Here is a 27,067-nt window from a genome sequence, read left to right as displayed (position 1 = left end):
CACAGAGACAAATAGAGATCGGGTCAGAGACAGAGATAGACAGAGAAGAGAGGAGGGAGAAAGACACCCCCCTAGTGACAGGGAGAGAGATTGACAGAGCCAGAGAAGGACAAGCACAGAGAAATAGATGGAACCAGAGAGATACAGGAAGAGACAAACAAAAACAGAGATAGAGTTGCAGAGCCAGAGAAAGGGAGAGAGACACAGACAAAAGCATTTATAAGGACAGGGGTGGAGGTGAGGAGAGAGAGGGAGAGACAGGGCCAAGCGTCTAGGAGCCACCCCCAGAGAGGGAGACAGAGACAGACTCCCAAAGAGATCAAGAGGCAGAGGGAGGGAGAGACAGGGATTCACAGAGCCAGAGAGACAAATACAGACAGGGAAAGGGACAGACTCAGGGAGACAGAGGCGGAAGAATTTATCAGACATAGAGGGAGAGACAGAGGCAGACTGATTTCACAGTGAGACAGACCAAGACCCCAAGAAGGGCCGAGACACCAAGACCCAGAGATGGCGACAGATACAGATGGAAACACACCGCAAAGGAAATAGAGAAAGAGAAATAGAAACAGCATTTCTCTGAGATAGGGAAAAGAAAACATCCTCCGAGAGGCAGAAACAGAGACACATGGAGAAAGCTCGATCTGGGAATAGAGGGAGAGGAGGAACAGAGGTCACAAGAAAGACACTCCCAGGCAGAGACAGCCATACAAAGAATGGAGAGGCCGGGGGAGAAATAAAGACTCGGGTAGCATCAGAGAAAGTGAGGACCCCAGCAGCCTCTCTGTCCACCGCTGGATTCCTAGCCCTGGACATAAAGTTTGTTGATGGAAGGAGAGGGGCAGGGTCAGACACAGGGACCCCAGGGCGCCCACAGGACGCACGAGGCACCCTAGTGGGGGAGGAACACGGGGCAGGATGACAGATTGCAGGGTGTGGGGGAGCCAGGCTAAGAGGATGCCCCTCCCTCCAGCCAACCCCGGGAGTGGGTGTGTGCACGTGTTGGGGGGCGGGGAGGGAGGACATTTGTCCCGAGTCTCCAGGAGGGGAGCGCCTTTAAGCCGAAACCCCGCCCTCTCGGTCGTCCTGGCAACGCCTCCCCCCACCCGGGGCTCCCGCATTTCAGCAGGTGCCGGAGCTGGAGCTCCCACCGCCGCCGCCCGTGCCTCCGGCTCCCGGCGCCCCTGCCTTCGGCTCTCCCCCCGACACTAGCCCGCTCCCCCTGGCGGAGCCGGCGCGCCCGAGGGTGCCGCTCCCTGCCCGGCGCGCTCCGCACCTGGAGGTGCCTCGCCCCTCTCCTGCTCACCTCGGAATTTCCCTGTGGCTCCTTTGATATTTCGAGTCTCCGGCTCCTCTCCGTTCCACCTGTTTCCCCCAAGAAAGGCAGGATCCTGGTCCCTGCTACGTGTCTGGGGCCATGGCTGGTCTGGGCCCCGGCGGAGGCGATTCAGAGGGGGGACCCCGGCCCCTGTTTTGTAGAAAGGGGGCTCTGAGGCAGAAGGTGGTCCACGAGGTCAAGAGCCACAAGTTCACCGCTCGCTTCTTCAAGCAGCCCACCTTCTGCAGCCACTGCACCGACTTCATCTGGTGAGGAGAGGGGGCTGGGGGACTGGGGGAGGAGGAGACTAGGGGTGCGGACTCCTGTCACCAGACCCCTGTGGGAGGAGGAAGGAGGGGGCTGTAGCCCGGACTCCCGGGTTCTAGGATGGGAGCCTGGACTCCTGGGTTTGAGGGAGGAGGAGGAGGCTAGTTCCTGGAGTCCTAGGTCTGAGGGAGGAGGAGGCTGGAGGACCGAGGTCCTGGAGTCTTGGGTCTGAGGGAGGAAGGATCTAGGGGGCTGGGAGGCTGGATTCCTGGGTCTGAAGAAGGAAGAAACTGGGGGCTGAACTCCGGTCTGAGGGAAGAAGGGCGGGGGGCCAACATTTCTGGGTTCTAGAAAGAGGAGGCGGCTGGGGCTTGGCCACCTGGGCCCTGCAGGAGGAGGGTCGGGAGAGCGCAGGCCCCCTGTGGCTCGCAGAGGTTGGGGGTCCAGGTACCCCTTTCTGCACTGACCTAGGATCCCTGGCTCTTTCAGGGGTATCGGAAAGCAGGGCCTGCAATGTCAAGGTAAGAGCTGGGGCCCGGGGCTCCTGGGACCCTCGGGCGGGTGGAGGCTGGGGCCCCACAGCTGAGGCTGCTTGACACACGTGTTTTCTGGTCCCCAGAGAGGCGCGGGGGAGCCCGGGGCGGGGGGTGTGGCAGAGACACAGCCTGTGGTGGGGAGGGAGCTCTCATGGTGGGGCCACCGCGGAGGTGGTGCTGGGGGCCCCTCCCTCGGCCGGCTCCAGGTGGGGACAGATATTTGGAGAATCTGTTGCCATGGGAACAGGAAGATTTGGAAAAGGGGAGCTGAAGGGGGGAAGGGGGAGGGGGCTGGAGATGCAAAGTCAGAGTCCCCCCACACCCCAGGCTGCTGTTTCCATGACAACACCAGCCGTCCTAGGCAGGGGCAGGCCGGGTGGGGTCACCAATGGGCGAGTGGGGGCCGGGCGGGGCCGGCAGTTCTGGGGGGCGGGAGAGGGGGGCGAGTCCTTGAGCACCAGCTGCTACTGCTGAGAACAGAGTGAGTCAGGGCGGGGGGCGGGCCGGCAGCAGCGCCCCCAGACTCACTTCTGCCCAAGTTGCTGCTTCCTGGGCTGCGTCTGAAGATATTTCGGTTTTCGCTCTTTGAATCTGCCTGCCTCTCTCGCTTTCTGATCTCCGCCGGTGGACCTGTGTCTGTTTGTCAGTGGGATCTATTTTCTTTCTCTCTGTCTTTTTCCATCTCCCTTCCCTGGGCTCTGGGCTCTGTGTCTCTCTGCGAGTCTCTGCGTCTCTGTTTCTGACTCAAAGCCCACCTCTTGGGTTTCTGTCTCCTGCTTTTCTCTCTGTTGGACTCTGTGTTGAGGTTTCTGGTTTTCTCTGTGTCCGAGTTCGGCTCTTACTTTCCAGTTTTCTGTCTGCTGGGGTATCCCTCTGGATGGATCCGTGCCTCCGTCTCTGTCTCTATGATTTTCACCTTTAGTCTGCAGCTTTGTGGTTCATCGGCGATGCCACGAATTTGTGACCTTCGAGTGTCCAGGCGCTGGGAAGGGCCCCCAGACGGACGTGAGTGCCCGGACACCTGGTTCTCCTCCTCGGGCCGCGCCCCCGCCCTCACCCCCTCGGCGTCCGTCCCAATTTCTCCTGCTATTTTTATGGCTGGGAGGGGAGGGGGGCTGGAGAGATAGGGGGAGCTATCTGGCCCAGATTCCTTGCCCTTGGCCTGGAAAGGGGGAATGCGAGGGGGACTGACAGGCTGGGGACCCAGGTGGGGGACAGAGAGGAGGCCGCGGGTGAGGAGACTGAAGACGGGCGCTGCAGGGGGTGGGCTGTGATCCGGTGTGATGGGATTTAAAAACTGAGAGCTGAGGGGCACACAGAGAGAAATATCAATACCGGTGCTGAGATCCCAAGGTAAGACAGAGGGAATCTCAGGAAGAGGAACAGAGATACAGAAAAAGACAGAGACCCAGGAGAGACTGAAGCTGAGGCAGAGAGAGAGATGGAGCAGAGAAAGAACCAGGGAGAAAGAGGGGAATTTGGAGGCACCAAAAGATGGACAGAGAAACTCCAAGAGATCCAGATGCAGACACCTGGAGAGAGAGATTAAATAGCAAATGGTGGATACAGACCAGAGCTTAGGAGATGCCGAGAGCAGACCCAGGGAGGTCCCACAATGCACATGCACACGCGTGTGTGGATGCACAGATGCCCGTGCAATCAGAGATGTGCAGCACGCAGACACACGGCCTCTCCCCACCCCATCTCTCTCCATCAGAGGCTCACAGGAACAGTCAACCCTGAGTGCCCATCCCTGTTCCCTTTTCTGCTTTATCTCAGAGCCTCAGTTTCCTCCTCTATAAAATGGGGCTGATGCTCTAGTGTTAACCAACAGAACTGTCTACAGTGACGGAAACATTCTGTACATGCACTGTCTAGTAAGCAGCCACCAGCTCCGTGTCACTAGTGAGCACTTGAAACAGGGCGACTGTGATCGAGGAACAGAAATTCCATTTCATGTCATTTGAATTGTCTTACATACAAACAGCCACACGTAGGTAGTGGCTACCGAATGGGACAGCCCACATCTAGACACTTCCCAGCTTGTTTTGAAATCAGGTGGGTTAAGAGTTTCACCCAGGGTTTGACACAAGATTGGAAACAGTTTTATGATGTACAGATGGACAGAGAGGCAGAGAGAGGGAAAGAAAGAGAGAGAGAGAGAGAGACAGAGAGAGGAAGAGACGGAGAGAGAGATATCCACAAAAGTCCATCAGGTGTTTTACCAGCTTATCAGCTGAAAATAACAGAAGTCTACATAGAAGATGTGACTTCATAGAACATATATTGAGCACCGCTGTCTACCAGCTCGTGTATGTGATTGATCACCTGCCTCATCCACTCACCTCCGCCACCAGCACCAGACTAAGTCTGATGTATTCAGTGCTCAAACACTCATTAAATTTTTTTCTTGTTGTTTCTCCCCTGTAATCCCAGCTACTGGGGAGGCTGAGGCAGGAGAACTGCTTGAATCCGGGTGGCAGAGACTGCAGTGAGCTGAGATTGTGCCACTGCACTCCAGCCTGGGTGACAAAGCGAGACTTTGCCTTGGAAAAAAGAAAAATTTTCCTTTGTATTTGTTTTTGATACAGAGTCTTGCTCTGTCGCCAGGCTGGAGTGCAGTGGCGCAATCTCAGCTCACTGCAACCACTGCCTCCCAGGTTCAAGCAAACCTCAGCCTCCCAAGTAGCTGGGACTACAGGTGTGCACCACCACGCCCAGCTAATTTTTGTGTTTTTAGTAGAGACAGTGTTTCATCATGTTGGCCAGGATGGTCTTGAACTCCTGACCTTGTGATCCACCTGCCTCGGCCTCCCAAAGTGCTGGGATTACAGGCATGAGCCACTGTGCCCGGCCTATTTTTGTTTTTGTTTTAGATGGTATCTCGCTCTGTCACCCAGGCTAGAGTGCAGTGGCACGATCTCAGCTGACTGCAACCTCCACCTCGCAGGTTCAAGCAATTTTCATGCCTCAGCCTCCTGAGTAGCTGGGAATACAGGCGTGTGCCACCACATCCAGCTAATTTTTGTATTTTGAGTAGAGACAGGGTTTCACCATGTTGGCCAAACTGGTCTTGAATTCCTACCTCAGATAATCCACCCACCTCAGTCACCCAAAGTGCTGGGATTACAGACATGAGCCACCGCACCTGGCTGATATTTTGGGTTTTTTGAGACAGGGTCCCACTCTGTCACCCAGACTGGAGTGTAGTGATGAGATCATAGCTCACTGCAGCCTTGAATTCTCCAGGCTCAAGTGATCCTTCTGCCTCAGCCTCCCAAGTAGCTGGGACTACAGGACAAGCCACAATACCTAGCTAATTTTTTTTTTTTTTTTTTTTTTTTTGAGAGGAAGTCTTGCTCTGTCCCCTAGGCTGGAGTGCAATGGCACAATCTCAACTCACTGTAACCTCCACCTCCCAGGTTCAAGTGATTCTCCTGCCTCAGCCTCCTGAGTAGCTGGGATTACAGGTGCCTGCTACCATGCCTGGCTAATTTTTGTATTTTTAGTAGAGATGGGGTTTCGCCATGTTGGCCAGGCTGGTCTCCAACTCCTGACCTCAGGTGATCTGCCTTCCTCAGCCTCCCAAAGTGCTGGGATTACAAGTATGAGTCACTGTGCCTGGCTACACTTAGCTAATTAAAAAAAATTTTTTTAAATAGAGATGGAGTCTCGCTATGTTGCCCAGGGTGGTTTTCAACTCCTGGTCTCACTCGATCCTCCTGCCTCAGCCTCCCAAAATGATGGGATTACAGGCCTCAAGTATTTTATATACAGCATAGGACTGGGTCCACACAGCAGCTTATGTGGTTAAGTTAGGTATTTTTCCTGTCTTTATCTGGTTTGAATTTCAGATTCACCGCTTTTTGGTTCTGTGACCTCTCCTGAATTTACCTCTCTGCACTCTTTCAATTCCTTGTCTATACCGGGGAAATGATAATTATTCTCACTATGGATTGTTTTGAAGATTTAGTGAGTCGGACATTTATTTTTTATTATTGTGAAAATTATTACCAATGAGGAATCAGGTGAATAGTGAAGAGGAGATCTTTCCTCTACATCACTAGGGTTTTTTTTGTTTTTTGTTATTGAGACAGAGTCTCACTCTGTTGCCCATGCTGGAGTGCAGTGGCACAATCTCGGCTCATTACAACCTCTGCTGCTGGGTTCAAGCGATTCTCCTGCCTCAGCTTCTTGAGTAGCTGGGATTACAGGCACATGCCACCATGCCTGGCTGATTTTTGTATTTTCAGTAGAGATGGGGTTTCAGCATCTTGGTCAGGCTGGTCTTAGAACTCCTGACCTCATGATCCACCCATCTCTGCCTCTCAAAGTGCTGGGATTACAGGCATGAGCCACTGTGCCCGGCCTGATCTTAAAAGTAGCATGTGTTAGCCGGGCGCGGTGGCTCACGCCTATAATACCAGCACTTTGGGAGGCTGAGGCGGGTGGATCACGAGGTCAAGAGATCGAGACCATCCTGGTCAACATGGTGAAACTCCGTCTCTACTAAAAATACAAAAATTAGCTGGGCATGGTGGCACGCACCTGTAGCCCAGCTACTCAAGAGGCTGAGGCAGGAGAATTGCCAGGAGGCGCAGGTTGCGGTGAGCCAAGATCACGCCATTGCACTCCAGCCTGGGTAACAAGAGCTAAACTCCGTCTCAAAAAAAAAAAAAAAAAAAAAAGGTAGCATGTGTTAAGAGCTTAAGATGTGCTAAGGGTTTGGCAAGTATGATTTCATTTGGTCTTCAGGGAGAGCACATGCCCCTACTTTTCAGAGGCAAAACTTGAGGCTTTGAAAAGGGGGCAAGCATGGTGAGGCTACCTAGCTGGGTAGAGGGTAGAGGCAAGATTTGAACTCCGATCTATCTAGCCAGAGCCTTCATGCTGTCTCCGTTTTAACAGTGATGTTCACTTTTTTGTTGTTTGTTTGTTTTTGTTTTTGAGACAGAGTCTCACTCTGTTGCTAGACTGAAGTGCAGTGGTGTGATCTTGGCTCACTGCAACCTCCAATTCCCTGGTTCAAGCGATTCTCCTGCCTCAGCCTCCCGAGTGGCTGGGACTACAGGCACACGTCACCATGCCCAGATAATTTTTTTTCTATTTTTAGTAGAGATGGGGTTTCACCATGTTGGCCAGGATGGTCTCTAACTCCTGACCTTGTGATCCACCTGCCTTGGCCTCCTAAAGTGCTGGGATTACAGGCATGAGACACCGCACCCAGCCACGACGTTCACTTTTGAGAATCAGAATAGCAGCCTCTGTCTGTGGACGCTTGTGTGCCAGGTCCCCTATGGAGAGCCTTCACACACAGCATTTTAATTAGTGTGGCAGGAACCCTTTGAGTTAGGGTCAGTGGAAGACCTTTAGAGGCCCAGTGCATTGAAAGGATCCTTTCAATAGGTTACACCAACACTCTCCCCTACCCAAATATATATTCAAACTAGAAACCCCACTAAAATAAATGAAAATCCAAGAATGGCCTAAATTTTCACCCTGTGATAATTCTTTTAATGGATTCTTAGAATCCAGTTATTTAACAAGCAGACATTGTACTGGGAGTAGGGGGTGGTGGGGGAGAAGGAGAAGCTTCACTAATGCCCTGCATTCATACTTAATGGACCTTGGAAATTTAGCATTGCTTCAAGATACAGATTATTTATTTCCACTTGACAGAGGAGGAGGCTGAAGCTCAAAACTGGGGATGAACTCGCCCCAAATCACACAGCTGAGAAGTGGCCTAGCTCTTACTTCAATTCAGGGCTTATGTAGGCACTGCAATAAAATCCCTAATAATAACCACAGTAAGAGTCATAGTATTGGGAGCATCTAACATGGTAGGCACAGCTACGTTTTGTGCACCAATTATTATTATTTTTTATTTTTGTACATCACTATTTCATTTAGGCCTCCTGGGTTCCTATGATAACTGAGGGGTCATATTCTCCATTCCGCCTAGAGTTGTGAGAAGGCATACCATGTGGACAGTGATAGAAGCTGCCAGTGAATGAGCTGGGGTTCAGGATGGCCCACAAGTCCTTGATAACTTCTGAGAGTTGAGGGGATGGGGACTATGGGATGTTGGAAGCTCCTGCCTCCGTTTGTCAGCGAGGCCCCTCTGCCTCCACCAACTGTTTTTTTGTTTTGTGTTGTTTTTCTGAGACAGAGTCTTGCTCTGTCATCCAGGGTGGAGTGCAGTGGCGAGATCTCGGCCCACTGTAACCTTGGCCTCCTGGGTTCAAGCGATTCTCATTCCTCAGCCTCCTGGGTAGCTGAGATTACAGGCGTGTGCCAACATGTCTGGCTAGTTTTTGTATTTTTACTTTTTATTTATTTATTTATTTGTTTAAGACGGGGTTTCACCATGTTGGTCAGGCTGGTCTTGAACTCCCTACCTCAGGTGATCCGCCCGCCTTGGTCTCCAAAGTGCTTGGATTACAAGCGTGAGCCACCACGCCGGCAATTTTTGTATTTTTAGTAGAGACGGGGTTTTGCCATTTGCCCAGCTGGTCCCAAACTCCTGAGCTCAAGGCAATCCACCTGCCTCGGCCTCCCAAAGTGCTGGAATTACAGGCATGAACCACCACGCCCGGCTGGGACCACCGTATTTCAAATTTCAATCCTCCAATTTCTGGTGATTCCATCTCTGCCTCAGTTTTCTCCAGAGCACCCATTACCATATGTCAAACTATATGTTTTATTTATTTACCATGTTAACATTCTGTCTCCCTCCACTGGGAAGTAAACTCCATGTGACAAAGAGGGTTTTTTTTTTTAATTGTTATTGTTTCATTTGTTTAATGCTTTGGTCCCCACACCAAGAGCAGTCCCTGGCACACAGCAGGTGCTCAATAAATATTGGTACGTAGAGTGAAAGAGATGGAGCCTCAGGCCAACTGAGAGAGCAAGGCAGGAGGAAAAGATAAAAGGGCCCCTCCCTTGGGGTTTTAGGACCCTCCCAACACCCCCTAAACCAGTCTTCTCTGCCCCCAGGACCCCCGGAACAAGCACAAGTTCCGCCTGCACAGCTACAGCAGCCCCACCTTCTGCGACCACTGTGGCTCCCTCCTGTACGGGCTTGTGCACCAGGGCATGAAATGCTCCTGTGAGTGAACTTGACGTTGTCAAGGCCCCTTCAAAAGCGCCTGGTCTGGGTTCCCGGAAATGCCCAGGATGGGGTGGAGGGGGATGGAGTCTTGGCTTGGGGGCATGCCTGAGGTGCTACCCGCAGCTTTCTCCTCCAGGCTGCGAGATGAACGTGCACCGGCGCTGTGTGCGTAGCGTGCCCTCCCTGTGCGGTGTGGACCACACCGAGCGCCGCGGGCGCCTGCAGCTGGAGATCCGGGCTCCCACTGCGGATGAGATCCACATTACAGGTGAGGCCCCGCCCCTTCTCCAAGCGTGAGGCGGGGCTAAGTGAATGCACCTGTGCTGACCCAGCCCCACCCCAAAGACAGGGGCCACGCCTCTCTCAATGGTCACGCCCATACTGCTGACCCCACCCCAAAGGCCGAGCACACTCTGCCACGCCCCTTTTGGCTCGAAGCCCCGCCTCCAGCCCAGCCTCTTGCAACTTTCAGCGCCTGTTAATGGCTTTCTTATTTATTTATTTATTTATTTATTTACTTAGAGACGGAATCTCGCTCTGTCACCAGGCTGGAGTGCAGTGGTGCCATCTCGGTTCACTGCAGCCTTCACCTCCCAGGTTCAAGTGATTCTCCTGCCTCAGCCTCCTGAGTGGCTGGGACTACAGGCTACTACGCCACTATGCCCAGCTAATTTTTGTATTTTTGATAGAGACAGGGTTTCACCATGTTAACCAGGATGGTCTCGATCTCTTGACCTCGTGATCAAGAGATCGAGCCTTGGCCTCCGAAAGTGCTGGGATTACAGGCGTGAGCCACCGCGCCCGGCCCTTTGTTTTACTTTTTTGAGACGGAGTCTTGCTCTGTCATCCAGGCTGGAGTGCAGTGGTGTGGCTCACTGCAACCTCCACTTCCCGGGTTCAAGGGATTCTTCTGCCTCAGCCTCCCGAGTAACTGGGATTACAGGCACCCACCACCACATCCGGCTAAGTTTTTTTTTTTTTTTTTTTGAGACGAGGTCTCTCCCTGTCGCCCAGGCTGGAGTGTAATGGCACAATCTCGGCTCACTGCAACCTCCACCTCCTGGGTTCAAGTGATTCTCCTGTCTCAGCCTTCTGAGGAACTGGGATTACAGGCGCATGCCACTGCGCTTACCTAATTTTTATACTTTTAGTAGAGGTGGGGTTACACCATGTTGGCCAGGCTGGTCTCGAACTCCTGACCTCAGGTGATCCACACCGGGCAATGGCTTTCTAGATATAAAGATCTTGAGAAGGGAGAGTACCTGGTTCTGAGGGAGGCAGTTGGTACTGGTAATATGGCCAGGGTTCAAACTCTGGTTCCTAATGGAGAAAAGGGCTCTGGGTCTGATTTCGGGGTCACTGGTTGGGGAAAGGGCTCTGTGTCCTGTCTTCTGGGTGCTGGAGAGGTAAGAAGTCATAAGGAACAAGACTGAGAGCTTGGAACTATTTTTTTTTTTTGAGACGGAGTTTCGCTCTTGCTACCCAGGCTGGAGTGCAATGGTGCAATCTCGGCTCACCACAACCTCCACCTCCTGGGTTCGGGCAATTCTCCTGCCTCAGCCTCCTGAGTAGCTGGGATTACAGGCACGCACCACTATGCCCAGCTAATTTTTTTTTGTATTTTTTTTAGTAGAGACGGGGTTTCACCATGTTGACCAGGATGGTCTCGATCTCTTGACCTCGTGATCCACCCGCCTCGGCCTCCCAAAGTGCTGGGATTACAGGCGTGAGCCACCGCGCCCAGCACGAGAGCTTGAAACTCTTTTTTTTTTTTTTTTTTTGAGACGGAGTTTCGCTCTTGTTACCCAGGCTGGAGTGCAATGGCGCGATCTCGGCTCACTGGAACCTCCGCCTCCTGGGTTCAAGCAATTCTCCTGCCTCAGCCTCTCGAGTAGCTGGGATTACAGGTGTGCACCACCATGCCCAGCTAATTTTTGTATTTTTTAGTAGAGACGGGGTTTCACCTTGTTGACCAGGATGGTCTCGATCTCTTGACCTCGTGATCCACCCACCTCGGCCTCCCAAAGTGCTGGGATTATAGGCGTGAGCCACCGTGCCCGGCCGCTTGGAACTCTTGATTGCTGACTGGAGGAGGGCTGGGAGCTCCTTCCTGGATCTCTAACCCTCATACTCTTCCTCACTTCCCCCTTTAGTTGGTGAGGCCCGTAACCTTATTCCTATGGACCCCAATGGTCTCTCTGATCCCTATGTGAAACTGAAGCTCATCCCAGACCCTCGGAACCTGACAAAACAGAAGACCCGAACGGTGAAAGCCACGTTAAACCCTGTGTGGAACGAGACCTTTGTGTTGTGAGTCTGGGGTACAGAGAAGGCAATGATAGCTGGCAGAGAATGATCTGAGGGTCCTAGTGGCCCCCAGAGAGCAGGTGATGGGAGGGGTTAGGATAGAGGGAACTCAGAAAAGGGCAGAAGAAGATGGTGGAACAAAGGAATAGAGTGATTGAGGGAGTGGATGGAGATGCAGAAACAGGCAGACCACTGTATAATTAATCTTCATTGAAGCCCCCCAACCTTAGAGTTAAACAGAGATGAGAGAGAGGAGAGGGAGTCTCAGAAAAGCCAGAAACCCAAAGAGAGACACAGATGGAGAGGGAGGGGAGAAGATGGGGGATGGCAGGGGAACAGGCCAGTTGACAGAAACACAGAGTGACAGAGACCCAGAGAGCAGAGAAGGGTACAGAGACTCAGAAAGAGGGAGAGAGAAATCTCAAGAGACAAGAGACAGAGATGGGAAGGGACTGCAAATGCAGGAGGAAGGGAGAGGAAGAGCTCTCTAGGTTTACTTCAGGCCCCAAAGCCCTAGCTGGAGAGAGAGTCCTGCTGGAAAGGTCAGAGGTTGGAGACAGACAAAGCAGGAGAGGAACCCAGCTCGCTGGATGTGCCCCCACCTCTAGCACAAAGGACAGGGAACCGAGGGGAGCCATGAGCTCAGCCCCACACCCCATGCACCCCACTTTCCTGCAGCAATCTAAAGCCAGGTGATGTGGAGCGCCGTCTCAGCGTGGAGGTGTGGGACTGGGACCGGACCTCCCGCAACGACTTCATGGGTGCCATGTCCTTTGGTGTCTCAGAGCTGCTCAAGGCACCGGTGGACGGCTGGTGAGGAGCAGGACTGGGTCCTGGGGATGGAGCGCAATATTACCATCTCCATCTGTGTGTGGTCTCTCTCCTCCGGGCCACTGTCCTTCCCTGCGCCTCCCAGCATGCGCGCGTGCACACACACACACACACACACACACACACGCACACACCCCTCTCTCTCTCTATCTCTCTCGCTCCTCTTCCTCTCCCCTCCCTTTCTCCCTCTCCCTCTCTTTTTATCTCACTCTTTCTCTCTTCCATCTCTGTGTCCGTCTCTCTGTGTATCTTTCCTCACTTCCAATGTCTCTGCCTCTCCCATGGGTGCCCCGTCCTCCCTGTCCCCCTCTGGTCTCCGTCTGTATGTCAGGTACAAGTTACTGAACCAGGAGGAGGGCGAGTATTACAATGTGCCAGTGGCCGATGCTGACAACTGCAGCCTCCTCCAGAAGTTTGAGGTACCCAGACCCCGGCTTCCTCAGGGGAGCCCAGCCCAGCCTCCCACAGTTCAGAGCTGGCCTTTCCCTCCACCCCTGAGTGCCTGCTGATCCTGGGACTACAGTTCCCAGAAGACCCTAGGACTCCCTCCTCTGCTCTTCTAGGGAACTTGAGCCCCAGGGTCTGATGGGAATTATAGTTCCTATCCATTGCCATGGCTTAAGGGCGTTAGGGGCCACCAGCCCCTGCCCTAGGGCAATCCCTTACCTCTCTTGGGACCCTGACTCTCCCTTTCTTTTCTCCCAGGCTTGTAACTACCCCCTGGAATTGTATGAGGTGAGTAGAACCAAGGCGTTGAATGGAGGCAGTTTCTGCCTGTCCCTGTCTCTGATTTCTTATCTCTCCTCTGACTTCTGTGTTTAATTCCACACACACAAGAGTTGAGCGCATATTTGCGCTAGGCCTGTCTTGTGCTTGCTGAATAATCCGGGATCCAGAGGTGAATCTGACCCTCAAGCAACTCCCCAAGGTAGGAACACAGTCACAGATACTTAAAATACAGGAAGATGTGCTAAATTAGAGGTAGCCCAGGGCACTGAAGAGGCCTAGAGGAGGCGCTAACCCAGCCTGGGGGAGGGTGGTCAGGGAGGACTTCCCTGAGGAGGTGACGCCAGAATTGATTCTTGAGTTTTAAAAAATCTATCAAGCATGACTTTAAGCTCTCCAGTCTCCATTCATTCATTCACTCATCAAATACCTTTTTTTTTTTTTTTTAAATGGAGTCTCACTCCATTGCCAGGCTGGAGTGCAGTGGCATGATTTCTGCTCACTGCAACCTCCACCTCCCAGGTTCAAGCAATTCTCCTGCTTCAGCCTCCCGAGTAGCTGGGACTATAGGCGTGCACCACCATGCCCAGCTTTTTGTATTTTTAGTAGAGACAGGGTTTTACCATGTTGGCCAGGATGGTCTTGATCTCTTCACCTCATTATCTACCCGCCTCAGTCTCCCAAAGTACTGGGATTACAGGCATAAGCCACTGTGCCCAGCCCTTTTTTTTAAATTTAAATTTAAATTTTAATTTTTTGAAACAGAGTCTGGCTTCATCACCCAGGCTGGAGTGCAGTGGTGCAATCTCGGCTCATTGCAACCTCCACCTCCCAAATTCAAGTGATTCTCTTGCCTCAGCCTCACGAGTAGCTGGGATTACAGAAGCATACCACTACACCCAGCTAATTTTTGTATTTTTAGTAGAGATGGGTTTTGCCATGTTGGCCAGGCTGGTCTTGAACTCCTGACCTGAAGTGGCCTTGGCCTCCTAAGGTGTTGGGATTACAGGCGTGAGCCACCATTCCCAGGCAAATGCCCATTTTCTAGGGTGTCATAAGCCAGGCCCTGTTCTGGGAATAGAATCAGACTATTCCCTTGGGGAACTCCTCTTCTAGTGGAGGACAAATTTACAGACCCAGACATTCACCACCAGGAGGAATGCGGCTGTAACGGAGATAGCCTCAGGCACTGGGGCGTCCCTGGCACAGCCTGAGTCAGAGAAATCTTCCTGGAGAGGTGAGACCTGGTGGAAGGAAGGGCAGGCTTTCCCAGACAAAGGAGAGACCAGATTTCCAGGCAGAAAGGAGGAATGCTCTCTTCCTCATTTATCCTTTCAAAAAATACTTTCTTGAGCATCTCCGTGTGCAAAGCATGGCTCTACTCTCCCAGGATAGAGAGATCAGGGAAAGAACAAACAAAAGAGTTCCTTTCCTCATGGGGTTTACACAGGGAGGAAGACATCAGACAAAATATATAAGCATATGATAGGCCGGGCATGGTGGCTCGTGTCTGTGATCCCAGCGCTTTGGGAGGCCGAGGTGGGTGGATCACCTGATGTCAGGAGTTTGAGACCAGCCTGACCAACATAGTGAAACCTTGTCTCTACTAAAAATACAAAAATTAGCTGGACGTTGTGGTGTGTGCCTGTAATCCCAGCTACCCAGGAGGCTGAGGCAGAAGAATTGCTGGATTTGGGGAGGCAGAGATTGCAGTGAGCCAAGATCATGCCACTGTATTCCAGCCTAGAGGGAGACTTCCTCTAAAAAAAAAAAAAAAAAACAATCTTCAAGATTCAGCAACAGCAACAACGTGCTCTATTATTTCCTCTGGACTCTTACAGAAACTTTCACCAGAGTTTTTAGTGTTCTGTGTGGGGTTCACCCACATCAGAATTCCTAGAGTACTTGCTTTTAAAAGCATATTCCCTGGCCTTTCTGCAGACCTACTGAGTGAGGATCACTCTGATGCCTCAAATGTCTGCACACTAAACGAACTCCTCAGGCGGTCCTTTTGCAAAGTTAAGTTTGAAAACGGGCTCTGCTAGAGACAAGGACACCAGTGGGAGGAAATTCTGAGCCAAAGAGGTAGAGTCTTTTGAGATGAGCAGGGATGATCTTCCCATGCAAACCTGAGAAACCCAGCAGGGCAAACTGCGGGCCAAGGCCTAGAGGCAGGGAGTTTGGGATGGTGTGTGTCCCTGCTGTGGTTCACAGCGGTCTCCCACAGCTCGGCAGTCTCCGCTTAACATTACTAGTGAGCACCTACTGTGGGCTAACAACACAGCAAACAGAAACAGCCCTTATTATTATTACTATGTATTCATTTATTTGCAACAGAGTCTTGCTTTGTCACCCAGGCTGGAATGCAGTGTTGTTATCTCGGCTCACTGCAACGTCCACCCCCTGGGTTCAAGTGATTCTCTTGTCTCAGCCTCCCAAGTAACCGGGACTACAGGCATGTGCCACCACACCCCACTTATTTTTGTATTTCTAGTAGAGAAGGCTTTCGTTATGTTGGCCAGGCTGGTCTTGAACTCCTGACCTCAGGTGATCTGCCTCGGCCTCCCTCCTGGGATTACAGACATGCGCCAGTGCGCCTGGCCCTCAACAAATATTTGTGTAACCTCAATGATGTAGGCACTGTTAATGTGTCTTAGAGAACAAAGCAGACCCCTGCCTTAGGGAGCTCACAGGCAGCAAGCAGATGGTCACACAGATAGATGTAAATTATCAAGAATAAAAGTGCCAGGAAGGTGCTGTCCGTGGTGCCCAAGGGGTGGTAAGAGAGGCAACTGACCCAGTTAAAAAAGTCAGGCGAAGCCTCTATGAAGTGATGGTTAAGTCAAGGCCTAAAGGGTGTTTGGGAGGTAACTAGGAGGGAAGGGGAGGGGAGAGCTTTACAGGAAGACCTAACGGCACACCCAGAGGCCCCAAGGTGGGAGGGGGGTCAGTGTGTGTCAGGCTAGGGTGGCTGGAGCCTGGAACCCCCGGGAGAGAGAAGAACAACCTGCAGGGTCAGTCTCAGCCGGGCTCTGCAAGTCACGTGGAATAAAATCTTAACACAGAGAGAGAGCAGTTAACGGGTTTACAAGCATAGGGGAGACATGACCTGGTTTATTTATTTTTAAATTGGCTCCTGTGCCTGCTGAGTAGAGAATGCATTAGAAAGGGCAGCCATGGGCCGGGCGCGGTGGCTCACACCTGTAATCCCAGCACTTTGGGAGGCTGAGGCGGGTGGATCATGAGGTCAAGAGATCGAGACCATCCTGGTCAACATGGTGAAACCCCGTCTCTACTAAAAATACAAAAAATTAGCTGGGCATGGTGGCGCGTGCCTGTAATCCCAGCTACTCGGGAGGCTGAGGCAGGAGAATTGCCTGAACCCAGGAGGTGGAGGTTGCAGTGAGCCGAGATCGCGCCATTGCACTCCAGCCTGGGTAACAAGAGCGAAACTCCGTCTCAAAAAAAAAAAAAAGAAAAAAAAAAGAAAGGGCAGCCGTCCATGTAGAGGGACAAGTGTGGAAGCTGTGACAGCAGCTCGGTCATGGGGCCCCCTCCCTGGGGGGCCAAGGCAGGAAAAGATAGAGAAAGCACCCTAGCTGAAAGCCAGGTGTGGTCCCTGGACTAGCAGCACCCATGTCACCCAGAAGCTTTTTACACATACACATCCTCAGGTCCTACCCCAGAGTTACAGAGTTAGATAATCTGGGAGTGGAATCCAGCAATCTGTTTTACCCAACCCTCTACATGATTCCGGCTTAGAGTCTAAGAGCAACCAGACTCTAGAACTGAACCACTTGGGTTTCATTTCTAGCTCTGCCCTTTACTCGCTGTGTGACTTGGGGCAAGTTGCTTAACGTCTCTGTGCTAGTTTCCTCTTCTGTAAAATGGAAACGATAGCAGGGTTTTCTGGAAACAGCATATCTACAAAATCTACAAAAAGAAAAAAGAGATCTAAGTAAATGTTAGTTAAATAATAAGCCCTCCAGGCTATGGGGAGTCAGAGAAAATTAAGCCAAGGACAGGGTGGGAGGGTGGCCATTTTTTCTCTTTCCAGCCATTCTCATCCTTTTCTTTCTTGGGTGCTGTCTCTCTTAGGGGCATCTCTTATGGCTCTATAAGGTCTAACTCCCTCTGGCTCTTTCTTTCTCCTTTCCACAGCGGGTGCGGATGGGCCCCTCTTCCTCCCCCATCCCCTCCCCTTCCCCTAGTCCCACCGACCCCAAGCGCTGCTTCTTCGGGGCGAGCCCAGGACGCCTGCACATCTCCGACTTCAGCTTCCTCATGGTTCTAGGAAAAGGCAGTTTTGGGAAGGTTGGATTTCTAGGGTTCTGGGGGAAAAGGAGGATGTCTGTGGGGAGGTCAGATTTCTGGTCTTTAGGGAGGAAGTTGGGGTGGGAAGAGACTGGGCTCCTCCATCTTCAACTATGGTTAGGTTGGGCCGTTCAGTTTCCTGGAGAGGAGAGGGTTACAGATGCGGGCACTCTCCCTGAGGGGGCGGGCGGCAAGTCAGGGCTGCCATTCCCTTAAGAGACGGAGGGAGGGCCTGGGATCCCGTTTCTCTGAATCCCTGACGGGGAGGGGGCAGGTCCTGCACCACTGGCTTCCCAACATGGATTGGCCCTTTTGGAACTGTGCATATAGGTGATGCTGGCCGAGCGCAGGGGCTCCGATGAGCTCTACGCCATCAAGATCCTGAAAAAGGATGTGATCGTCCAGGACGACGATGTGGACTGCACGCTGGTGGAGAAACGCGTGCTGGCGCTGGGGGGCCGGGGTCCTGGCGGCCGGCCTCACTTCCTCACCCAGCTCCACTCCACCTTCCAGACCCCGGTAAGGATGGAGGGGGCGGAGGCTGGCCTCAGGGCCCTGCCTGATCCCCTTCTGGATAGATCCGGCAGCTGCGTTGGGATTCTGATTTTAGGACAAGGCAAGAGAACCTTGTGCTCTCTGAGTGGGCGAGGCCAGGCAGATGGGCTTCACGGGGGGCGTGGCCGGGTACAAGGGTTCCTGGGGGGCGTGGCGATGCATAAGGCCCCTCGGGGGGCGTGGTCAGGCGGATGAGATCTTCGGGGTTTGGAGGGGAGGGCTTTGTCAGGCAGATGGGATTATGAATAGGCGTGGCCAAGTAGAGGGCCCCCCTTAGGGGCGTGGCCAGGAGGATAGACTCCTTGTGGGGCGTGGCCAGGCAGGTGAGATTTTTGAATGGGTATGTCCAGGCAGGTGGATTCTTCTGAGGGCGTGGGCTGGCGGATAAGCTCTTCGGGGGCAGGGCCAGGCGAATGAGTGCCTCTGGGGCGTGGCCAGGTAGATGGGTCCTGCGGGGCGTCGTGATCCATTGAGCTCCTTGGGGGCGTGGCCAGATGCCTGTTTCTCTGGGGAGCTTGGACTTGAGTGGATGCAGTCACCGTTCTGGATTTTTGAGCAAAAGAGCACAGTGAAGGAGAGTGCCTTCCTAGTGGGACTGCCCAGAATTGAGATCCGAGTGATGGGGTCATCACTTTTGGATTCTGACTGAAGGACACGTCAGAAACAGGGCAGTTCCCTAGGTTTGCGGCGTGGGGGCCGAGAGTCAGAACCTTCAGGATTTTGAGAGGATGTGACTTTACTTCCAGGGGCTCTGAATGAGCGTGGCCAGCTTCCTGGATTAAAAAATGTATATTCTAATTGCAGGTGAGGCTTGAGCAACTTTGATTCTCAGTAGGTAGCCGCAATTGCAAATGTATGTGAGTGGCTGTGGAAAGAGATTTTGGTGTCCCCGGATTTCCAGCTAATGGGGGCTCCAGTCTTCAGTTCTGAGAAGGCGGGTCCAGAAAGGCTGATAGTTGAGGGTGGTCTGGCAGGTGGAGACTCTGAGGTAGCAGGGTTAGCACCTTAGGGCCCTCCCAGGGGTGTGGCTGCGTGCTCTGGATTTCTGGTTAGGTGCATCTGGAGCCTTCCACGTCTGCCCTGAGTGTTCAGGAAATGACTTTTCCTAACCGGGGTAGATGGGTCCCGCCTCTAAGCCTACACACTCCTCCGCAGGACCGCCTCTATTTCGTGATGGAGTACGTCACCGGTGGAGACTTGATGTACCACATTCAACAGCTGGGCAAGTTTAAGGAGCCCCATGCAGCGTGAGTCTCGGCCAACAGAGAAGGATCGGGGCGGTGGAAGCTGGCAGGGTCCGGCCACTGACCTTCTGACGTCCCCACCTGCCCCATCCTCCAGGTTCTACGCGGCAGAAATCGCCATCGGCCTCTTCTTCCTTCACAATCAGGGCATCATCTACAGGTGAGCAGCCCCAGGACTTTCCACGGAGGAAATCACGCCCCTGGAAGGGAAGGGATTTGAACATGTGGCTGCAGACTGCTGAACTCGACTCTTCTTGCAATTCCTACCCCATCCCCCCATCGTCCAGGGACCTGAAGCTGGACAATGTGATGCTAGATGCTGAGGGACACATCAAGATCACTGACTTCGGCATGTGTAAGGAGAACGTCTTCCCCGGGACGACAACCCGCACCTTCTGCGGGACCCCGGACTACATAGCCCCGGAGGTAACCCTAACCCTGCTGCTCTGACCACGCTTTGAGATCCCTTAGAGGGTGTGGCTTATGGTCCAGTATTTATCACGGGTGAGGCCTGACCCTGGGGCCTGGTCAGGAGTTGTGACCTTCTTACCCAGCCAGGCGTTCCTCCAGCCTCCAGCACAGGTGAGCCTGTGCACTGAGCATACCAGGTGGGCCCAGGTGGGTCTCTAAATAGGTAAGGTGGGTGGCACCTGTGACTGAATGTTCCGGGAGAGTGGGACCAGCGTGTAGGAATTGCCAATAGAGCCTGATCCTGGCCCCTTCTGAGAAGGTGCAGACAATTTCTAGTGCACTCTGAGTGGGTATGGTCTGTACCCTGCAAACACTGAACATGTCCCAACTATCTCCTGAATACTCTTAACTGGACAGGGCTCACCCTGGAGTATTCAGTTGGATGGAAGCTTATTTCCTAAGTATTGTACCTGGTTCTCTGATCTAAGTGGGCTGGCTGTGCTGCACTTTTTAAGAGGGCAAGATCAGCCAGGTGAGGTGGCTAACGCCTGTAATCCCGGCACTCTGGGAGACTCAGGCGGGTGGATCACTTGAGGTCAAGAGTTCGAGACCAGCCTGGCCAATATGGTGAAACCCCATCTCTAACAAAAATACAAAAATTAGCTGGGCCTGGTGGTATGGTGGCATTTGCCTATAGTCCCAGCTATTCAGGAGGCTGAGACAGGAGGATCGCTTGAACCCAGGAAGTGGAGGTTGCAGTGACCTGAGATCACACCACCTGCACTCCAGCCTGGGCAACAGAGCATAAACTAATCTCAAAACAACAACAACAACAAAAAAAAAAACTGGGCACAGTGGCTCACGCCTGTAATCCCTGCACTTTGGGAGGCCGAGGCAGGCAGATCACAAGGTCAGGAGATCCAGACCAGCCTGACCAACATGGTGAAGCTCCATCTCTACTAAAAACAGAAAAATTAGCTGGGTATGGTGGTGAGTGCCTGAGTGCCTGTAAACCCAGCTACTTGGGAGGCTGAGGCAGGAGAATTGCTTGAGCCCAGGAGGCGGAGGTTGCAGTGAGCCAAGATCATGCCACTGCACTCCAGCCTGGGCAACAGGGTGAGACCCTGTCTTAAAAAAAATGGCAGGATGAGATCTATAACATTCTGGGAGAGCAGATGCTGTCCTGTGAGTATTTTAAAGGGGCAAGGTATTGCCTGACTTTGTTAAAGGGGTGGGGCTGATGTTCTGAACATACATATAGGTGGATAGGACACATACCTGTAGTCCCAGCTACTTGGGAGGCTGTGCCTGACTAGTGCCCAAGTAATCAATGTCAGTGATCACAAAACTTGGTCTGGTAATCAGAATTATCTGTAGAAAATTTGAAAAATGGCTGGACATGGTGGCTCATGCCTGTAATCCCAGCAGTTTGGGAAGCTGAGGCAGGCAGATCACTTGAAGTCAGGAGTTCAAGACCAGCCTGGCCAACATGGTGAAACCCTGTCTCTACTAAAAATACAAAAATTAGCTAGATGTGGTGGTACATGCTTGTCATCCCAGCTACTCAGGAGGCTGAGGCAGGAGAATCACTTGAACCCAGAAGGTGGAAGTTGCAGTGAGCCAAGATTGTGCTACTGCACTCCAGCCTGGGCTACAGAATGAGACACCATCTTAATAAAGAAAAAAGAGGCCAGGCTTGTGGCTCACACCTATAGTCCCAGCACTTTGGGAGGCCAAGGTGGGCAGATCACAAGGTCAGGAGATCAAGACCATCCTGGCCAACATGATGAAACCCTGTCTCTACTAAAAATGCAAAAATTAGTTGGGCATCGTGGCACATGCTTGTGGTCCCAGCTCCTCAGGGAGGCTGAAGCAGGAGAATCACTTGAACTTGAGAGGCAGAGGTTGCAGTGAGCCGAGGTCACGCCACGCCACTCCAGCCTGGTGACAGAGCAAGACTAGGTCTTAAAGAAAAGAAAATTTGAAAACTACACACATATTCCTGACTCTGACACAAATATTCTAGGTGTATAGAAATTGTGATTTGGTCTTTAGGTAGTCTATTTGAGGCCAAATGAATGTTTTAAGTAAGTATTCTTTGTTTCCAGAATATTCCAAAAGGTAGATCCCTGGCCAAAATATTCAGAGTGGAGGCTGGGAATGGTGGCTCACTCATGTAATCCCAGCACTTTAGGAGGCTGAGGCAGACAGATTGCTTGAGTCCAGGAGTTCAAAACCAGCCTGGGCAACATAGTGAGGCCCTGTCTCCACTAAAAGTGCAAAAATTAGTCAGGCGTGGTGTGCATGCCTGTAGTCCACCTGCTTGGGAGGCTGAGGTGGAAGAATCACCTGAGACTGGGAAGTTGAGGCTGTCATGAGCTGTGATTACACCACTGCACTCCAGCCTGGGCAACAGAGCGAGACCCTGTCAAAAATAATAATAGTAATAAATAAATCACCCTACAAAATAAACATTCAGAGTCGGAAGAGCTTGTGCTGCAAGCCCTTAAGTGAGTAGGGCTCCCAGCGGGTGAGGCCAGAGGGGTCCTGGGCTTAGGCTTCTTGAGGAACACATCACGATTCCCTGCTTTCCACCTCCCTCAGATCATTGCCTACCAGCCCTATGGGAAGTCTGTCGACTGGTGGTCCTTTGGAGTTCTGCTGTATGAAATGTTGGCAGGACAGGTAAGGGAAGGTGGGGAGAAGCTGGCTTGGCTAAAAGAGGCAGAGTGGGACGCCTCCATCTCAAGAAGAGCGGGTTAGAAGGTTGCCCCCGAATAGCGCTGTCCGTGGTTCTGAAGCGTCATCTTAACTGTAGACCGGATTGTTTTGTTTTGTACCGTGAATCCCTTCTGTCTAGATGCTAAGTAGCAGTCTGATGAAGCCTATGGATCCATTCTCAGAAGGATGTTTTTCAATGCATAAAATAGAATAGTACATGCACAAAAAAACAAGGTTCAACCTGCACTTTGCCACTTACTGGCTGTGTGAGCTTGAACAATTACATACATTCTAGATCAGCTTGATTGAGTGTACTACAGCTAAAGATGTTTAGGTATTACCCTCTTGATCATCTTCTTAGCTGGCTATGGTAGAGGGCACCTACAGTCCCAGCTACTCAGGAGGCTGAGGCAGGAGGGTCACTTGAGCCCAAGAATTTGAGGTTACACTGAACTATGAGTATGCCACTGTGCTCCAACCCAAGCAACAGAGCAAGACGCCATCTCAAAAGAACAAACAAGCTTCCCAGATCATCCCTCCCTGCTCCCTCCCCAAAAAAAGAACAAACAAGAAAACAAAAGAAATAAATTATTGAAAGATAGCCACCAAAACTTTTAAAATCTAATTGAATCTAACAACCAACTAAATTAACTTAAATGTATACAGTTGTGTATTTAAAATTGGAATATGGGCATATGTACAATTTCTTATTAATTCATTAAGTCATAAGTTCTAACAGTAATAGAAAAAAGGAGCTCTAACTGTAATTTTCAAGTAGGAATGACTAATAATTTGAAATATCTGCAACTCTCATGTGATGAGAAAATACTTGTGATTTATATTGGTAATGAAGCCACAAGCACTGCTGCCTGCATTTATAACTGAAGGGAACGCTAAATTTCAGTTAGAAGTTAATAAAAATTTGGCTGGGCGCAGTGGCTCATGCCTGTAATCCCAGCACTTTGGGAGGCCGAGGTGGGCAGATCACTTGAGGTCAGGAGTTTGAGACCAGCCTGGCCAACATGGTGCAACCCCATCTTAAAAAAAAAAAAAAATCCTTGCCTTGGTTTTATTTTTTCAGAAGACTGAGTTCACAGAAGACTGTGAACCCACTCATCCAACCAGGAGAATGCTTGCAGGGTGTTTCCAGCAGTTTTTCCTCTCTTCTGTTTCTCTGACATGTTGTGTACTTAGCACTCTGCTGATTTACATAGCAGATAATGAGGCAGAATAGTACAGGGATGCACAGAGCTGAGGCATCTGAGATAGGAAATGAGAGAACCTGATAAGGAGAGAGATCAAACTTTGGTGGTTTGGTTCAGTCTCTCTCAAGGATGTGGTCGGGTGTGTATATGGGGGGTGTAATGGGTCAAGCATGTTCATGGTGGGGTGAGGAGGGTGTGGAAGGTTTGGAGAAAGGCAGTTGGGCAAGTCTCTGACTTTATCCCCTCCACTTTCATAGCCTCCCTTCGATGGGGAGGACGAAGAGGAGCTGTTTCAGGCCATCATGGAACAAACTGTCACCTACCCCAAGTCGCTTTCCCGGGAAGCCGTGGCCATCTGCAAGGGGGTGAGAGCCCCCTGACTCCCAGCTTCTCCAGGCTCGCAATCCATGCACCCCATTGCTGTCTCTGTGCCTGGTAGAAAAAGGCTCCCATTCCCAAGTCACTTTACTTCCATCCATTGGAAAAGTTGATATGATATGCAGGTTTTGTTAGAACAATGATTTACTGCCCTGTTGCCACCAGGTCTGGAGGTGACCTCTGTCTCATCCTTCTCTGTGGCCCCCCACTCCCCAGCTCCCTGCTTGCAGGAAGTGCTGGAAGTCCAGGGTCTGTCTTTCCAGAACTGGGTGGGGCAGGTAAACCCAACTTCTACAGCTTTTCTTCCTGTGGGATCTTGCGTGAGTCACCAAACTTTGTGAGCTTAACTCTCCTCAGAGGTTATGGAGTTGCCACAGAAGAAAGCACCTGGGTCTAGCAGGTTTTCACCCCGTGTCAGCACCTTCTGCGTCTGGCTGCTCTCTCTGCATCTCCTTGACGGTCTCTCTCTCATTTCTGTCTCATGCCTCCACCTCCATCTGCATACGATGGGGCTCTCTGTGTCTCTTCCTTTTCTGTGTCCCCTTCTGTGTCTGTCTGCACTTTCACACCTTTTCCTCCCTGATCCCCCCCCCATTCCCCTCCCCTGTCCCCTCATACACACACACTCTGCATCTCACCCGCCTCTCTTGCTGGCTTTCTGTCCTCCCCTTTCTCTGGGTCTCTGCCCCCATACTGGGTCTTTATTCCTCTCTCTGGATGTGTGTTTCCTGGGTCTCTATCCTTCTCTCTTTCTGGTTCTCCGTCCCCCGGGGTCTCCTCTGTTTCCTCCCTCCTCTGGGTTTCTGCCTTCTCACCTGGGGTCTCTGTGCCCTGCTCTGAATTTCTATTTCCCTTTTCTCCGGGTCTGCAACCTCCCTTCCCCATTCCCTCCCTCTTCCCCTTTGCCTCCTCTCCCCTTCTCCCTCCCCTACCCCATCTCCATCTCCCCTTCTCCATCTCCCTCATTCTCTTCCTTTCCCCCTTCCTTCCCTTCTCATCCTGGGATCCTCCCTATATCTCTCCTCTTTCTCGGGTTCTCTGCCCCTCACAATCTCATACCATGATGTGTTCTGTTTGTCTGTGTGTTCCTGGGTCTCTGGGTCTGAGTTTTGTCTACTCCCATTCTCACGTATCCTCCCTCTTCCTCTCTGTCTCTCTCTGTGTGTCTATCTTCTCTCTGTGTGTATCTATCTTCTCTCTCTGTCTTTCTCTCTCTCTCTGTCTCTCTCTCTCTGTCTCTCTGTCTCTCTCTTTCTCTCTTCTTCTCTTCTTTCTTTTCCTTTCCTCCCTCCCTTTGCCTGTTTCCCCTGGCTGTTCTTATCTCTCTGGATCTCATGCCTGTGTCTCTTGGGACCTCCACGCTCCCTTTTGTGTCTATTTCTTCCTCCATCTCTGGGTCTCCGTGTCTGGGACTCTGTCTCTGTGTTTCCTACAGTTCCTGACCAAGCACCCAGGGAAGCGCCTGGGCTCAGGGCCTGATGGGGAACCCACCATCCGTGCACACGGCTTTTTCCGCTGGATTGACTGGGAGCGGCTGGAACGATTGGAGATCCCGCCTCCTTTCAGACCCCGCCCGGTCAGTCATCCTCCAGGCAACAAAAACTTGGTCCCTGAAGGGGTGGGGTTCCCGTGGGTCTCCATATACCAGTATCCGGGGTTGGAGCTCCCTCTGCCGAGGTCCCCCCCCCCCGAAAGGGAGGTGCAGAGACCGTGAGGCATGCACAGAGATTCTGCAGGAGACAGGAGGTGGCACCGGGGTGCACAGAGGGACACCGAGGAGCCCGCGGAGCTGCTTCACTTTCCCTCCCCCGTCTCCCACAGTGTGGCCGCAGTGGTGAGAACTTTGACAAGTTCTTCACGCGGGCGGCGCCAGCGCTGACCCCTCCAGACCGCCTAGTCCTGGCCAGCATCGACCAGGCCGATTTCCAGGGCTTCACCTACGTGAATCCCGACTTCGTGCACCCGGATGCCCGCAGCCCCACCAGCCCAGTGCCTGTGCCTGTCATGTAATCTCACCCACCGCCACTAGGTGTCCCCAACTACCCCTCCGCCGCGCCGGCAGCAGCCCCCACTTCACTACCACACCCCCACCCCCGCCCCATTCTAGATCCTGCACCCCAGCATTCCGGCTCTGCCCTCGCGGGTTCTAGTCGCCCCTTCCAAGCGTTCCCGGTCTTCTAACCTCCATACAGCCTCTAGAGACGTCCCACGTTCAAGACTTGAGTGGAACTCGATATTCTACCCAACCTTAGCATTCTGGACTCTGCCCCCATGGGGTCCAGAGACACCACCACACCACCACCATCCCCAACTCCATGGGGTACTCCATCTTGGTAGTTCTATGCCTCCCTCCAGACCACCCCGCCCCTGGGGTAACAACCTCATGGGGTTGGCTGTTCCAGACTCAGGTTCCAGAACAACCCTCAGCTTCCGAGGCCCGCCTCCCGCCTCCACTCCAGTTCTAGATGAGTGGGAGGCGTGACCCCTCCTCCAGTACGTCCCACGGCTGTGCTCTGGGGATTCCTGGGATATATGGAGGATTCTTTCCCCAGCGGCTCCCAATCAGCTTTTGTTCGAGACTTCCCCATCCCGAGGCCATCACTGATCCCCGCCTCCCGCCCGCCTGCCTGTGCATGGCTCCAGTCTGGCTCGGACCCACCGCAGTCCTCCCCAGTGCCTGCCACTCTCTGGGACTCTCCTCCTCCCCTCCCTTCCCTTAGCCTCTCCCACCCGGCCACAGCTGCTGGAGAATAAATTTGGGATGCTGATGCTGAAGTGTTTGGATATTTTCTTGTAAGCTTGGAGAATGAAGGGGGCGTGGAGGCGGGACAGTGACTGTACATAGAAACAAACAGAGAAGGAAAGCGTGGAGACCCACAAAGTGGAGGGGAGGCACCCACAGCAGGGGAGCAGGCAGAGGAGCGCGCACACAGAGGCAGGGAGAGAAAATATCACAGGGGGCACCAACGTGGACAGTGCACAGAGAGGTCACTGAGTGCCAGGTGGAGACCCGGCACAGAGACCCAGTGCGCCCTTTCTCACCAGAGCAGCCACGCAAGCTCACACGCACACCCAGGGTCAGACACGGGAGAGAAGTCCTTCCCGAGGGGGGAGATCACAGGCTGGCCTCCTCCTGAGAGACC

General features: G+C 52.4%; 1 protein-coding gene across 3 annotated transcripts; it reads left to right on the top strand.

Moving 5' to 3' along the window:
• The first annotated feature begins 1,117 nt into the window (after window positions 1–1,117).
• On the top strand, window positions 1,118–26,699 carry PRKCG (protein kinase C gamma). Of its 3 annotated transcripts, none has more exons than XM_012474656.2 (18): window positions 1,118–1,587; window positions 2,075–2,106; window positions 3,044–3,126; window positions 9,118–9,229; window positions 9,369–9,500; window positions 11,386–11,542; window positions 12,218–12,352; window positions 12,702–12,789; window positions 13,076–13,105; window positions 17,258–17,410; window positions 17,741–17,929; window positions 19,121–19,212; window positions 19,307–19,369; window positions 19,497–19,635; window positions 22,225–22,305; window positions 23,804–23,911; window positions 25,360–25,500; window positions 25,746–26,699. In XM_012474656.2, the coding sequence occupies exons 1-18, from the start codon at window positions 1,418–1,420 to the stop codon at window positions 25,932–25,934; spliced, it is 2,094 nt and encodes a 697-aa protein (XP_012330079.1). In that variant the 5' UTR covers window positions 1,118–1,417; the 3' UTR covers window positions 25,935–26,699. The 3 variants fall into 3 exon arrangements, with proteins under 3 accessions (XP_012330079.1, XP_064236955.1, XP_064236954.1); XM_064380885.1 differs by lacking the exon at window positions 1,118–1,587 and adding an exon at window positions 1,749–1,796; XM_064380884.1 differs by lacking the exons at window positions 1,118–1,587; window positions 2,075–2,106 and adding an exon at window positions 2,644–2,763.
• Window positions 26,700–27,067: the final 368 nt, after the last annotated feature.

This window comes from Aotus nancymaae, unplaced genomic scaffold, assembly GCF_030222135.1.
Source record: "Aotus nancymaae isolate 86718 unplaced genomic scaffold, 86718_ANA_hifiasm-v0.15.2.pri h1tg000028l, whole genome shotgun sequence".
Classification (NCBI taxonomy): Eukaryota; Metazoa; Chordata; class Mammalia; order Primates; family Aotidae; genus Aotus; species Aotus nancymaae.
Note: the sequence above shows the minus strand (reverse complement) of the source record. Positions and strands in the feature narration are given on the sequence as shown.

Bases quoted from the DNA above. Each gene is read 5' to 3' on its own strand.
- PRKCG (XM_012474656.2), top strand. From the start codon at position 1,418: ATGGCTGGTCTGGGCCCCGGCGGAGGCGATTCAGAGGGGGGACCCCGG. The intron at 9,501-11,385 runs GTGAGGCCCCGC...TTCCCCCTTTAG, and splicing joins GGATGAGATCCACATTACAG to TTGGTGAGGCCCGTAACCTT. The intron at 25,501-25,745 runs GTCAGTCATCCT...CGTCTCCCACAG, and splicing joins CTCCTTTCAGACCCCGCCCG to TGTGGCCGCAGTGGTGAGAA.